At 40.9% G+C, this 15,834-nt stretch overlaps 1 protein-coding gene across 2 annotated transcripts in view; it reads right to left on the bottom strand.

The window, feature by feature from the left end:
* The window catches only part of LOC131071192 (protein TIC 56, chloroplastic), a 111,416-nt gene extending 96,500 nt beyond the window's left edge, over nt 1-14,916 (bottom strand). The window contains exon 1 of one of the 2 annotated variants that reach the window (XM_058006911.2): nt 14,056-14,916. In XM_058006911.2, coding sequence (XP_057862894.1) covers nt 14,056-14,659 — 604 coding nt within the window. In that variant the 5' untranslated portion in view covers nt 14,660-14,916. The remainder of the gene's footprint in view (nt 1-14,055) is intronic. The other variant, XM_058006910.2, reaches the window with a different exon arrangement.
* Nucleotides 14,917-15,834: the final 918 nt, after the last annotated feature.

The following is a 15,834-nucleotide window of genomic DNA, read 5'->3' as shown; positions in this document are numbered from 1 at the left end:
TGGACTCGACGCCTGGACTCGACAAATTGAAAAACCAAGAAATTCAAACATTTTTGAGGATTTAAAACCTCAAAAAATAGAAGCACGTACACAAGTTTACATTGATCACATAAGTATAAAAGAAAATCAACAACATGGACTGTAGAAATCTGATGAATCTAATTCATAAAATCTTCCCGATATTTGTGGAACACCTACAAACACTTTATAAACTTTATATTGAATTCCTCAATGTGATTCTAATTGGACTTCATCTTTGTCTGACAACTGCAACTCTTAACCCGACAGGCTGGCAGGGTCAAATCTCTAATACCGCTATGAGATACCCTTACTGATTTCACCCCAAGTCCTTGTAATATATTCCAAACAATTATAACAAACATTTGCAAATTGTCTAATGCTCAAAAAATAATATTTGTAACTCGCTTGACATTTAATAAGAACTCTGAGTATTACAACATGGTGCACCTTATCAGTTGTGTCTTCCAACATATTTGCATTCAATCTTATTCAACTAAACAAAAATATTTGCACACTGAATAGCAACTAAATCATAATAAATGAACAACTATTGCACACTGAATAGCAACTAAATCATAATAAATGAACAATAATTACTGGACAGATTTGTAGAAATAACTTTAATAGAGAATTTCATAAATCTGAGTTTGATATAAATATTGACCAATGTTGTTATATGGAACCTAATCAGACTCGAAGGTTAAATTTTCCCCCCTTTTATCGGCGCAGTTTCCCCCCAAATTATTCAATGGGGGTTGGCGTCGGGAGTTATTTTTTCTATTGGCTGATATCTAATGCTCGGAAAATAATATTTGTAGAATATCCATCAAAGTCCAAGGTTTGCGTTGGCTTTATCACTCCTCAGGTCCTTGAAATTTGTCTCTAATGGAGACTACACTGACTTTTTAATTTTTTTTGCCTTCTTTTTACTTGCTGGGCAGCAGAGTCTGGGGCTCAGGACTCAGCGAGTCTGCCGAGTCTGACAACAGACTCGCGAGTCTGCACAGACCCGGCCAGACTTAGCCGAGTTCGAGTCCAAGGTCCTCTAGCCTCAGCAGAGGTGACCAGCCTGAGGACTCACCAAGTCTGGGCCAGACTCTGCGAGTCCTGTAACTCTGGTATTAACTATTGATTATCATATCAATCCACCTCTCGGTATCTTATGAAACGGCACGATAATGACTAAACAATGATTGTGTCTAATCGCTAACAAACAGAGAGTTATATTAAGTAAAGGGATGCCTAATAAATAAGTGGAGAAGATATAATAATGCTATGATCAGCAATTATGAGAGGACTCAATAGTGACTAGTTATCAACAAAAGCGATGAATATAAAAGAATTGGGTGGCAGCGATTAGTAATGAAGAGGTGCGTCTAGCACCAAGGAAAAGGAGATGCTAAGGAGACATGTCTGTTGGCATCGTGTCTCATCATTCCAAACACAACACATAAGAAGACAGTTATAATCATTCAAATAGCATCGTGTGAGTTTATATTTTATTTTTCCAATTTGGATCACTCTTCTAAGAGCAATTGCCTTCGGCACACCAAGTGATTGCAAAAGGAATATACAGCAGTTAGATTGTACTTATAGGTTATTGCCAGTACTAACTGTGACAACAGACCATATTAGGGAAGGAACAGAACATTAAGTTACTAGTAGATTATTATATCACGGACAATATGCTGCAACTACTCATGAACTAGTGACTATTAAATATTAAGTTATGTCTACATTATAATTAAGAATAAAGATTGGATCAGAACTGTTACTAAGTTACAGGCAGTAACATCCTTGTTCTGGGAGGTAGGCATGGGGATGTATGCTTGATATGTATACTTAATATATTAAGCTCGATAATGTTCTTATGCAGAATTTAATAGTAATATTAATAATAATAATATAGACTGCAATATGTATGACAGTCATACTTATTATATATATATATGTTCCTTTTATAATTACAATAAGCATCTAAGTTGACGAATTAGTGTTTCATGACTGTTAGATAATAATAATAAGATAAATATCAGATATGTCTGAAATATTTTATGTATTAGAACATTGACACAATACAAGAAGATATTGGCCTGTTACTAACCTATGCCTTAACCAGTTCTGATTTGTTTTTTCTGAGAAGTGATGTGATGCTGTTAGGGAGAGGCAGAATAAAACCAACTCATGATAGATGAGCCCCAAGGGTGAAAGAACTCAAGATCCTGAAATCTGGGCTGTAGACCCCAAGGGTGAATGAACTGAGGTTCCGGTAATCTGGGCTGCATTAGAGATGGTATCATTGCGCCCTAGACAAGCAAGTCTCCCATCTAGAACTAGGAAATCGGAAGGAGATTAAAGCTGGGCCTGAATAAGGACAATACCTAATGTACTATGAGCAACCTAGTTATTTAATATGAAAATTTATGTAGCATGATGGTAGAATGTATGTTTCCCTTTGGGAATTGACAGCCTACAAATAGGGTACATTACATTGGATCTTGGTTGTAAAAATTTTATTCTTAAAATGTTTCAACAATTTTTGGCTGTTGTAAATGAGAATCATGGGAAAGGTGTTATATCTTTTATGCGAGCAATTATGTCCATGATTAATAATAAAAGTGATGATTACACTCCCAACCACTCTTATCTTCTCTATTGGCTATTTTGAGACAAGCACAAGTTACTTATTTAGCTATAGGTGACTTAGGTAACAAGTAGAATCATAGTTGAAAAACTCGGACTCGCCACGGACTCGGCAAACCAAAAATTTGGACTCGGACTCGGACTCATGAAAGACTCGGCAAGGACTCAGCAAAAAAAAAAACCGTAGTTTTACAAAAAAACATAAAGAAATTAATGCATTTAGAGAACATAAGAGCCATAATTGAAACATTACACATGTCACATACTCATAGTTTCAAACTTTCAACTCTAAAATGTATAATACCAAGATTTCTTCAATGCTAATTATGCTTTTATATGGAGCCTAATCAGACTCAGAGGTTAAATTTTCCCTACTTCCATCGGCACAATTTCCCCCTGTTTGCCCTCTCGGGTAAACGGTTAAATGCAGAAAGTAAATGCACAGAACATAATGAAAATACATTAAATAACCAATCTCTGTATTAATTCAACAGTTCATGTACATCACGTGCTTATAACATTACATTTCACACGACTATCATGATCATACTTCGAAGAAAAGGTACACAATATATAATACCCAAAGGGGTGCGACACAACCGTCGCGACTCCAACTACCTACTCGTCGGCTAACTAACTGACTGTCGTAACTCATTATTACCGACGACAACATAAACATAATATGACAACATAACATAATGATTATTCCCGGCAACATCATCCCCCCCAAGAAAAGAAGTCGACTCCGGACGACTTAATACAAAATAGAGATGACATTAAACAAGACCAAGGTAGAGAACTGCAGGAACTGCTGACGCCAGTCGAGCCTGGAACTCATACACCTGCTGCGTCCTCGCCTGAAAATCCTTTTCTGCTACCATTCGATGCTCAAGTGCAGATTTCACCATTATTGCTTCCTTTGACATCCCAGTCCTCCTGTGCCTAAACCAAACTTGTCTACAAAACACGTTTTTTAATCTCAGCATCCACCAACCGCTACTCAAATGATACTATCTCCCTAGCCAATTTTTCCTCGATAGCCACCCATGCTGCTCTCCCAGCATCCAACTCCTGGGTACGCTAAACTAAGTCTCACGCGACTACTGCGTCCAACCTGGTGGTCAGCTCCTTACGAGCCCTCTGTGCATCCACCAAGGCAACCTCACGTCCAACCGAGACATACTCCGAGTTCCTCAAAGCATACCAGTCATGCCTGGAGGTGGCCACAATCCTCTAGCACAAATGCTAGGAGACACCTCAAATCCTCCATCACACTCCCCAAAGGCTAATAACTGAACTGAATAACTCCCTGGTGTCATACAACTGTGCGGACCTGTAATGCCTTCCCTCAAACTCTGTTTGTTCCCAACCTCCAAATCTGTCTCCCTCTACGGCTTATGGCTTCCCCACCAATGCTTAGCTGCAGGCTTCTTTCTCACAGTACGGACAACCACAACAATTCTCGTGGTATTTTGTAGCTCAAAAATAAACTAGGGGTCTGGGGCAACGCCCTAGGTTAGGGTGGGGTCGAGGGGCAGTGCCCCCGCCGCCAACACCAATTTACAACCTTCAGAACCCCACGAAAGTCCATGGCGCGCATCATTTCTGTGATATTTTATGATGTCAAAACCCTTCTTCTACACTCCAATATTTTTAGTGTCCAGGCTCCAGATGTCATCGAATCATTTTTCAATCAAGTCATCGTCGATTTATTTTTTTTAATCCCTTGCTGACACTATTCACTCACGGCGCTGAACCAACCTACCTGATCTTCGAATCTCGCTATCACCAAGTGGATAGAGAAAGGGGGGAGATGAACTTCATCCATTTGCGATTGACCAAGATCTTTACTAATCGAGCACTGCTTGCACTGAACTAAACTAATAGATGCTTGCTCTATCTAACCATCGGCTTGAGGCTTGCTCGCACTGATATAGATAGATAGATAGATGCTTTTTTTTTGCTTTTTTTTTTTTCCTCTGTAATGTCCTTGGCCATGCAACCTCCCCGTATGGTCAACAACAGCACTGACACCTCCGCGGGGTTTCCTTCTCCTTCTTTTTCCTTGCGTGGGCTGCGTGGTGCGGGGGTTTGTTTTAAGCGTGTGGGTGTCCACCACACAGTGACATCCACCGCCGGTGGCCCCACCGTACGGTGGTTCCACCACCGGTGTGGTCACCGTACGGTGGCCCCACGATTTTTTCTTTTTTTCTTTTTTTCTTTTTTTTCTTCCATGTCGTACAGTCACCTGGCGTACGAGTAGTTTTTTTTGCAGCCGTATGGTCAACTATTGTACGGACCCGTACGATTTTTTTTTTTGATTTTTTTTTTTTTTTCTAATATATAATCTAATTGTTGAGAGTCTTCGGCTCGGGTCCCATGCCGCTGGGATCACCCTTCATCCTTCTCAGTTTTCCTTGTCCGAGAGTCTCCTGTTGTGGTCTTGTGCCTCTTGAGTCACCTGCCCGGCCTCTCGAGTCCCCTTCCATACTCTCGGGTGTCCGTCCGGCCCCTCAGGTCCCTTGCGCGCTTCGCGTGGTAGGGTTTCAATTTGGGCCCGTTGGTGGCAAGTCTATTTTCAATGGCCATCCGAAGACCTAGAACCACAAATTCTACAGGGACCACGGCCTCCTTCCCGTACATAACAAGAAGAAGAAGAATAAAGATTTTGAAAGCTGCGGCCTTCCACACAAGGTTCCAATCGTTGCCGACACAATTGTTCTTCGGATTATCTATGTCACCGAGGCTTAGGACGTCTCCCTTCCAATATTCTATGTATTCTGGCAGGTACACCTCCTCTGTTACTTTCTCTGGTTCCTCTATTTCGAGCCTATAGCTCTGGAACATTTCATAATCCTCCATCTGCAAATGGAAGAGCCCGTTCGATGACCCTGTCTCATCCTCGGAGCACTCTCCTAGTTCGAGAATCCCTTCATCGTTGGGCTCCCTACAGGCCCGTCCTTCGGCCCTCGGGTCGCCTTTTCCTTCATCCTCTAATTCCGAAGATGATGCCAGTTCCTCGTCAACAACCTGGGTCCTCAGATCAATGGTGTACTTCCGCCCCCCTTTCTCCATAGAAAGGGTATTCTTTTTCCAGTCGTGGTTCACCTTTGCTGTAACCAGCCACCCTCTACCTAAGATGGCGTCGTACCCCTTCTTCTTGAGTGGGATTACCACAAAATCTAGTATGAAGGGTTGCGTCCCAATGGTAACTTGTTGGCCCATCAGTGTCCCGATGGGTTTGATTCCATGCTAATCTTCTTCGAGCAGATTGAATGTAGATGGCCACAACGTCGGCTTCCCGAGCTTTCGCCAGGTTTCTTCTGGAAGAACATTCACTCCCGATCCACCATCGACAATAGTGTCTGTCAAGGTAGTCCCCAGTATGCCCATTTCTACCACCGCCGATTGGCGTCCGCTGTTGACTACCAACAACATGTGATCAACCGTGGGGCTTAGGACCTCCCTTAACGCAGGGTCGGCTGTGGGGCTCACGACCTCCCTCGTTTTCACTTGTGAGGGTACGGAGTTTAAGATAGCCGTTTTTAGTTGCGGCATGGTCTCCAGGAGGTCTTGTATTCTCATGAGTACCTCCATCTGCAATATTTGCCCAATGATGTTATTTTCCGCTTCCGTACGGGATGATGTACTCGCCACCTCGTTGTCCCGTCATTCGGTCGTCATCTCACGTTCAATATTGGCCTTTGCCTCCCGTAATCTCTCCTTCTCCATACGGGGGTCGGGATAAGTGGCTTTTTTCGTCTGGGCGCGGGTGATCGCTAGTACTTCTTTCTCACCAGTCTTCTCAGCCTTCTCAATGTTGAGGAGATTAACCCCTGCTTGTGGGCAATTTGCGTCCTCATAGTTGCCTAGCCCACACCAACGGCAGAGGTGCTGAGGGGTGGCTTCCTTCGTGCAATCACGGGCGAAGTGCCCCCACTGATTACAGGCCCTACATTGGATAATTGGCCGGCCCTTGGCGTCATACTGGATACGGCTTCCGTTATTGTTATTATTGCTATTCCTTCCGCCGCCGCGTCTGTTGTCCCGGTAACCTCCAGATGATGTCGTTGTGTTGGTTTGCGAAGTTCCGACGGCCAGCTGCTCTTGCGTGAAGAAAACTTGTTGGCTCCTGGTTTTCATATTGTAGGGACATTCCTTTGTCAAATGTCCCGCAATCTGACAAATGTCGCAGAAAGCCTTCTTGGGACAGGACCCCTTGGTGTGTCCGTCACTCCTACAGTCGGTACACCACACGTCGTTTTCTTCAGTCTTACTTGTACTCCCCTTCATGGCTTTGAATTCTTTCAACATTCGTTCCATGTCCTTTCGGAGAGCGTGCACCTTTTTACTCGATTCGCCACTGCTGCTGCTTTCCCCGTCAGAGTCTTCATCATCGTCAGATGAATATTTATTACTTTTCTTCTTCTTTGACGTTTTGTATTCGCTCTCTAGGTCCATCGCCCTATTATAGGCGTCGTCATATGATGTAGGTGGAACGATTTTCATCTTCCTTCGGAGGGAATGCTTTAGTCCCTCCACGAACCATCGCTTTTTCAACCCATCTGCTGGTTGACTCTCCATTTTTCCCAACAATTCCTTCAGCCTCCTGCTGTATGCCCGTACTGTCTCCTTGATACCTTGTTTGGTACTGTATATCTCTGTTACAATTTCATTGTCATCACGGAGCAACCGAAACTCCTCCATGAATTCCTTTTGTAGATTGGCCCACGTGGCCACTTTTTGCTTGTCCACATCAGAGTACCAATCTATGGCAACTCCACGTAACGTGGCTGGGAACTGCTGTACCCAATCATCCTGGTTTGTCACTCCGTTGGCGAACCAAATGGTTTCACATGTACGGCACTGCCGTGAGGGGTCTTCCTTGCCGTCCCTTGTGAACTTTGGCAATTTTTGTTTACTCGCCATCCCAGGTTGTCTTCCTGGGGGCGGTTGTGCCTGTGTCTGTGACCCTGCGCTGCTTTCTCCGGTGGCGCCGATGGTGTGTCTTGCGTGGGCGACTGGAGGTACGGTGTTTTGCTTGTCGTGTGTGGCACCTACACCCGTACGGTTGCCCTCCCCTTCACTCCTACCCGCGCCCACTCCTAGTTCCTGTTGGTGATCTTCACTCCGTGGTGTAAGGGATAAGTTTCTAAACTGATCCCGAGTCTCTTCGACTAGATCTCTCCTTAACCTTGTTTCCGCCAGAAACTCTTCGTGGCTCCGCGCCCTACGGTGTTCTGGTGACGCGTAGAAACTTCCCTCGGCTTCTGCACCCTCCGTGACACCTCCGTGGTTCCCTTCGGGCCACCCTTCGGCAGGTTGTCCTTCGGCAAGTTGCCTCAGCCTCCGTCTCCATTCTACTTGCTGCTCCAGAATCAAGGCCCTCTGCGCGGCCTCCCACTCGTCCGTTTCTGCTTTCTTATTTATGTCTTTATTTAATATATTTGGCATAAATCACCTCCATACATAGCAAGCACACACCATGTACACAATTCTTTTATTTTTTATTTTTCCCTTTCGACCACAATTTATATCAACATTGTGTCGGGATTATTACAAGGTTCAATTTCCCCTTCGCCTCTTGTTTTGTGTGCGCGTCGTCGGTCTTTGGGTTCATCTCACCGACGGGTAGGCCCATCGCGTCCGTGCACCATCCGCGTCTTCCATTCCCGAGTACGTCTTGGCAACGGCGCCAAATGTTTGCCCTCTCGGGTAAACGGTTAAATGCAGAAAGTAAATGCACAAAACATAATGGAAATACATTAAATAACCAGTCTTTGTATTAATTCAACAGTTCATGTACATCACGTGCTTATAACATTACATTTCACACGACTATCATGATCATACTTCGAAGAAAAGGTACACAATATATAATACCCGAAGGGGTGCGACACAACCGTCACGACTCCAACTACCTACCCGTCGGCTAACTAGCTGACTGTCATAACTCATTATTACCGACGACAACATAAACATAATATGACAACATAACATAATGATTATTCCCGGCAACACCCCCTATATTTTTCGACGGGGGTTTGGGGGCAGCGCCCCCAAGTTGGGGTCAAGGGGCATCGCCGAAGGATCCTGAAATTTGACTAAGTCTGGAAAATTGAAGAATCCTCCAAAAACTAGATTTTGCAGTATAACTCCTGGAGGTCCGAAACCACTCTCAAACATCCTGACAGTATATATGGAATATAACTTAAAGTATACACTTATACTTAAATGTTATATTTCATATATGAATCCTAACGGAGAGACCAAATTTTTTCACATGTTAAACTCAATTTTAAAGCTTGCATGACTTTTTTTTCTGGGTCGCGCGAGTCCATCTGAAAGACTCGCGAGTCCATGCAAAAGACTCGCGCGAGTCCTAGCAAAAGACTTGCGAGTCTTTCAAATGGACTACTCGTGGCTCCCATGGACTCACGAGTCCGTGGCGAGTCCACGAGTTTTAAAACTATGCAGTAAAATTGATGCCATACTTAGCAGTTGACATGATAGAGGGAGAATAATCATGAGAAGCATCAATAATTGAAGGGAAGTACATTTACTGCTATATCTGATAAATTAAATACAAGAAACAATAATAAAAATAACAATGCATACCAAACACAGGAGTAAAATATATCTTTATTCGCACATGAAATTATTACAGAGAAGAAGACCAAAGATGGTTGGCCAAGGATTACAATTGATCTGACTATATCCTACTACCTTCCTTGGCAGTACACAACATATTTAGAGGACCCAACGGTTGCCGAGAGGAATACAACCGTCAACCAATGGACACATAACTACTCGAGAGTGACAACCCACTTAATACAAATAATTCATACATTGTTGGATATCAAACATAATGATAGCCATTTTATGCCAACTACATCATCCCCCCCAAAAGAAAAAGTTGTCTTCCAGATGACAAGTGAACATCAAGTAATATTTGGGAAGACTAATGACGACTTGGACTAGACAACCCCAACTTGTAGTTTACCTACCAAATCAAATGGGAGTTTGGGGGCAACTCCCCCAACAAGGTCAAGGGGCAGTGCCCCTTGCAGGGGTCTAGGGGCAGCGCCCCTCGTGGGGTCCCTGGGCAACATGCCCAAATTAAGACCTTCAAAACCATACAAAACTCCATGGCCCTTACCCCATCTTGGGACTACTCCCTCAAGGTTTCCAACATACCTATCCTTACCCCATCTTGGGATTGCCTGACTTGTGAGGATTTAGACCACCTTTCCGTACACAATCATTCCAATCCTTACCTAGGTATTAGTAGAAGAATCCAATATCAGGCCCTTGATATATATAGGCTGATTCACACAATATGAATGCATATGATATTATACCCATAGACCAATGCACACCTTATAACTAGATTCTTTAAAGGAATGTCTTATAAATGTATTTATTAACAGACATCAGAAAGACATACAGCGTACCAGGCTGTGCACTCCAATAAATGCTCCAATGATCGATACTAGAGTAATCAGCATATATGCTCCATATCATCTCCCCTTTGCTAGAATGATGTCAAACCCTATCTTGCTGATTGAAGGGATCGATTGTGTTCAAAGGGACATGTCTTATGCCTCTTCCCAAATTGCATCTCTTACCATATGCAAATTGTGCCATTAACAAACCAATTTGTTATTCAAATCGTGTCTTTTCATAATCAACCGTTTTCTTGTAACTGTTGTTGTTCTTATGGTAATGACTAGTCACCTCATTTTAACGGTAATGACTAATTATACGATGGGCACATATAAATAATACAATTTAACGTTAATATAATAAATGCAAAAAATAATATAAGAACATTATTAATTTGATTAAGTATTTATGTAGGGATATTAAATTTTATTCTCCTTGAGCTTTTGGGGCACAAGGTTTTCCATATGGTCAAACAAGCAATCCTCATTAAAGTCACCGCCCTCAAATTTGCCATAGTTGCACAAGAGGCACTTTGTTTCTAGCTGGAATGATTTTCAAATCTTTATATATCTTTTGCAATGCACTTTTTGAAGAGCACATAGGAAATACTGAGAAGGGGGGGAGTTGAATCAGTGTTTAAAAACTTTAAAACTTTTTAACTAATTGAAACCACATAAAATATGAAAAAAGTAACCATAACGACAAAAACACCAGATTTCTCATGGAAAACCCTTTCGGCTAAAAATCCACGGCATGCAATAACTTTCATTAACAAAATGGGCACCAACCCAGATTACAAAGTGAGCACCAACTCACAGAGGGCACCAACCTTGCTAGAAGCACCAACTTCAGTTTATACACTAAATCAAAACAAACATTCAAGAAAGATGCTTTTTAAACACTTCAATCACCAAGCATAGTATGCCAATTTGTAGGTTCAATGATAACATAAATCTCACAAAAACTTCACCAAAAACTGATCGTTCAATCTCCTTTTAATCTTGCAGCACTACATCATCAATTTCTCGCACAGACTTGTTCTTTGTTAAAACTGCTCACAGAATCACTTTCATAGCCTCTACTTTTAATACCTCCTTCTAACAGTGCCAGCATACTTCAAAAATTTCTCAAAGAAAACTCTCAAAAGCAACGCACAATCCAAAAAGAACTGCTTCTCCTTAACCTTTTATTTTCCAAGTATCGATTCTGCAGTATACATGTATAGATGTCTCCCCTCGAGCAACCTTCACAATGTTTTTGACTGAGAATGAATTATATAAAAAATACACACCAAGCTCCAGGCATAATTGACACTCTTTCAATTTCTTCTATCGAAATCTCCTTACCCCACTATTTCACTCTACTTCCGCCCACACAAATAAACCACTAACTTTCTGTGATCATTTTCACATCCACAACCCACACCCAGTACATGCTGGAATTATTTTAAAGTCTGGTCCAATAATTTCATAATAACGGCAGAACCAATATTATGCGCTGACAAACTGGAGGAATCAACAACATTTTTCAAACACGATTTTCCTTTTTAAAAACATTACAACATTAGTCGTATATGAAGGATAGTCGTGGTTCATTGCCCATTTATATGAGACGGCTTTTGTAATAAAAGCCCATAAAAAAAATAATCCACAAAAGGGTGTTTTCAGTTACAAACTTATCAAAACTTTGCAGCAAACATAAAGCCTCCTCACGATGCCGTAATAAAGCAAGCAACTCCCGATAAGAAAGAGAACCCTCTGTACAAACATAAAATATTTGTTGTTTTTATTAAATAACGATACTGTTTATATCTCAAGACGTTACTTCTTGATTCAAATAAACTCACCGTCCAGCTAAAAGGAACTATCAACGCACAATACAAAACCATGATGTGGCATATAATCTGACTAAGCAACTGACCAGTTGACAAGTAGGCACACAAATAGTTGAAGTAGACACACAAGCAGGTGAAGCGGACAGCCAAGCAAACAGCTGAAACACACAAGTAAGCAGCTGAAGCACACAACCAGCTAGCTCAACCAAGCACCTCAACCAAGCAAGCAAGCAGCTGGAGCAAGCAACCAGCCAGATCAACCAAGCACCCAAGCACCTCAACCAACCAAGAAAGCAGCTGAAACACACAACCAACCAGCTCAAGCAAGTAGGCAAGTAGCACAAGCAACCAGCCAAGTAGCTCAAGCACCTCAAGCAGCTCAACTAGTATTTCACTCCAATTCTCTTTTCTAAGGCCTTGACATTGTTGACAATTAACCTTTGACAACAATGACAAAATGTCCAACACTTTTGACAGAGGTTTTCAAGGGCCATTCACTTCCTCTATTTCTTTACACTTCCTTGGCCATAGCCAACCCAGAATAGGCCACCTCAATGATTCAGGGCTTAGAATTTTGACAGTTTTATGGTTAACAAACAGATGCTTACAGTAACATGAAAGATATACTACTACTAAAGATGCCGAAGAATTGCTGCACTCCGTGGATTGCTTTGCCTCAAATTCATTCTTTCCTGCTCATACAACTCTGCTTATCCACTGTGGGCCTAAAGAAATAGACGATAATGTCAGGCATTACTACTGATTTGTATTGTATTCATATTCGTAGTAAATCTCTAAAAAACATTTAAAAGACATACCGTTCACAGTTGTTTCTGATTAGAAAATAAGGATTTTTCTGTCATGGAAGTGATTCTAAGTCAAGTGTATTTTACTTGAGAGTGTAAAAATTAAGACATTTTTCTTCCCGAGTCTCAATATAAAGCAACAAATCAATTAGGATAAGCAAAAAAGTTTAGAATTAAGAGTTGAGATAGTTACTAAATAAAATATGCCTTTTGAAAAGATGAAGACCCCTTGGTTATCCAAAGTGATACTTTGTGATCAGACCGACAACTGCACTTCTCTGACAGACTGCAAGTTAAGTTGTTCTTTGTTATGCTTCAAATCAACAATTATAAAATTGATCTCTGCTCTTGTCGATTCAACTATGTTTATGCAGAAATGAATTTCACATTGCTGAAGTTTAAAAGCTTGCTTGCTTTGGATATACAGATAGGAAGGACTCTGTAAAACTGTGTATTTTTACATTCCAAAACTCGCATTTTTTTACTTCCTCTTATCTTTGAATAGACATTTTCAGCTTTTAGATGGCTTGAAGATCTATTATTCTTTCCCCTGCAAACACAAAGTCATCGCAGCAAACTCACCAGACGTGGCAAACTTTTTCTTTGCAAATGGCAGAAAACTCATTCTGCAAGACTCTGTCTGTCTTTTGACTTTCCAATGCTCACATTTTTCAGCTTTCTCTTATCTTTTGCGGTTATTTCAACTTCCAAATAGCTTGAGGGCCTATTTACATCATGTGAGAGTGGTGTTAAAGATTATTGGGGAACCATTTAAGGATTGTATCACTTGTATTTTAGAGCATTTGTGGATGTTTTATGCTCATGTTCATGGCTATCGTGTAGCAGAGAGCAGAGAGATTGTAAAGAAGTGTTATAATTGGTATTGAAAGAGGGTTTCCAAGCTCTTGTTTAGGTGTATGGACTAGTGATCAATTTTAGCCAGCCAATTTAGAGTACTAAGTGACGGTATCTCAAAAATTTGGTGAAGTTTTTCTCCACAAAGGGATTTTTCCATGTCACCTTCTTGTCTCCACGTTTTTGGTATTGTCTATGATATCCAGTTTCGTCCTACATGTTCAATTTTTCGTTTCAGAATTCAGTCATTCGTTTTGTTCTCATAATCCAACTCCTTAAAATTCCCTTCGTTGCTGACTACACGTGAGGAGTTTCCTTCCTAGTTTACGGATCATAGGAACACCTCGGAAGGAGAATTTTAAAGAAAAAATGTGATTATTTAGCTGTTATTTACGCATTCACGACCCATGATTACAAATCTTAACAAAATGTACAGGCGTAAGTACTCACAATCCAAATAGCGCGCATCCAAATACGTGGACCCAATCGCCTGGGCGACATTCATGGGCTTCCCCGCTGGATAAGGGCGCTGGCGATAGACCCACAATCCAAAGAGATACTGCTTCATGAAATCCCAGAACACGTTTTTGGCCTCGCTATCATCCTGATATGCATTTTTGGGCAGGGGACGGCCACTAAAAGGCTGCGGAACTTTAGGTAACGCCTTCCAAAGGCTATAATCTTCAGGCCAATAGGGAAGCTCGTTCTCCTTCAACACCTTCTTCAACTCTCGGTCTCCCTGTTCCTCAGACTCTGCCAGGAACTCGACTAATTTGCTGCCTCCTATTTTCTCCCATAGCTTTTTGTTCTCTTCAAGCTCTTCCTGCGCAGGGCTTGCCTTGTGGTCGAACAAGCGATTCTCGTTATAGTCACCACCCTCAAATTCACCGTAGTTGCGCGGAAGGCGCTTCGTTTCCTGCTTAAATGTATTCCACCTCTTCATATATCTTTTGCGTTGCGCTTCTGACAGGGGCTCTCGAGTACCATACTCGTCATATATTTCTTCTTCTTCTTCCTTCTTTGGCCGTAGCCACCCCAAAATGGACCACCCCATTGATTCAGGGTTTAGGGTTTTGACAGTTATATGGTTACCAAAACAGGTATTCACAGTAGCATAACAGATAGCTACTACTGAAGATGCAGAAATATAGCCTCATTCCATAGAATTTTTTCCCTCAAATTCATCTCTGCCTGCTCATACGGCTCTGCTTGTTCACTAAAGAAAAGAAATAGAGGATAACGTCGAGCATATCAAACTGCTGAGGTGAATCGTGTTCAACCATTTGTTTGCTTTCTACCACATCGAATGAATTTTTTCAAAAGATAAAAAGTAAATGAGGTTACTCTAAAACATTTTTAAAAGTGTGTTACGGAAATATAAAATGCCATTTAAAAAAGTCTGTGCACATACTTTTTAAGGGTGAAAAAGTGCATATTTTGAGTTTTTTGTTTGCTTTGTATAAGAAAGATAAAACTATAACTAGGCTTTACTACTGTTGTTTCATGTTGTAATATAGCTTTATTATTGTAGACTTTATAGTTTTATGCTTCATGTGAAAACATTTGGATATATCTCAACTTATTTTTTATAGATTTTTAAATATATATAAGTTAGTAGCATATATAATTAGAATATGTAAAAATTTAAGTGACAAGAAATAAAAAGATATTTAATTTGAAAAATTTGTAAATGGGGTTGCGAGTTAAGTGGGTTTAATCTTGGAGGGAACTTTGTGGTTAAGCGTGCTTGAGTTGGAGTAGTATTAGGATGGGTGACCTCCTGGGACGTCCAATGCTTCACCCCTGTGAACATCACCTAGATCCAATGAGTGCTAAATGGATCGTTCATTCTCATGAGAGATAGGTTCTTGTGAACCACTACTCATGAAACATGGGTCAATGAGTTTGACTCAAAAAGTACACACTTGAACCCTGATAGCAATATCATAGTTTGACTTGTTGTGGAAAATATCTCCTACTTATCAATTTAATGAATTTATTTAATACTTGAATTTTAGTAAATTTAACTTTAATCATTTTTTATTCGATAATTTTATATAGACCAAAATAAATATAATTTTAATATATTTTACTTTAATAATTTGAAATCCATCTCTAATAGAATCCTCAATAAATTGTAACCCTAATCATATCTTGATATGATTTGATCTTTAACCCTAACCATAATCCTAAATGTACCTTAATTGAATCCTGTGTCTATTAAACTCT

This window comes from Cryptomeria japonica, chromosome 7, assembly GCF_030272615.1.
Source record: "Cryptomeria japonica chromosome 7, Sugi_1.0, whole genome shotgun sequence".
Classification (NCBI taxonomy): domain Eukaryota; kingdom Viridiplantae; phylum Streptophyta; class Pinopsida; order Cupressales; family Cupressaceae; genus Cryptomeria; species Cryptomeria japonica.
The sequence above is the reverse complement of the archived record's forward strand: the minus strand, read 5'-3'. Positions and strand labels throughout refer to the sequence as shown.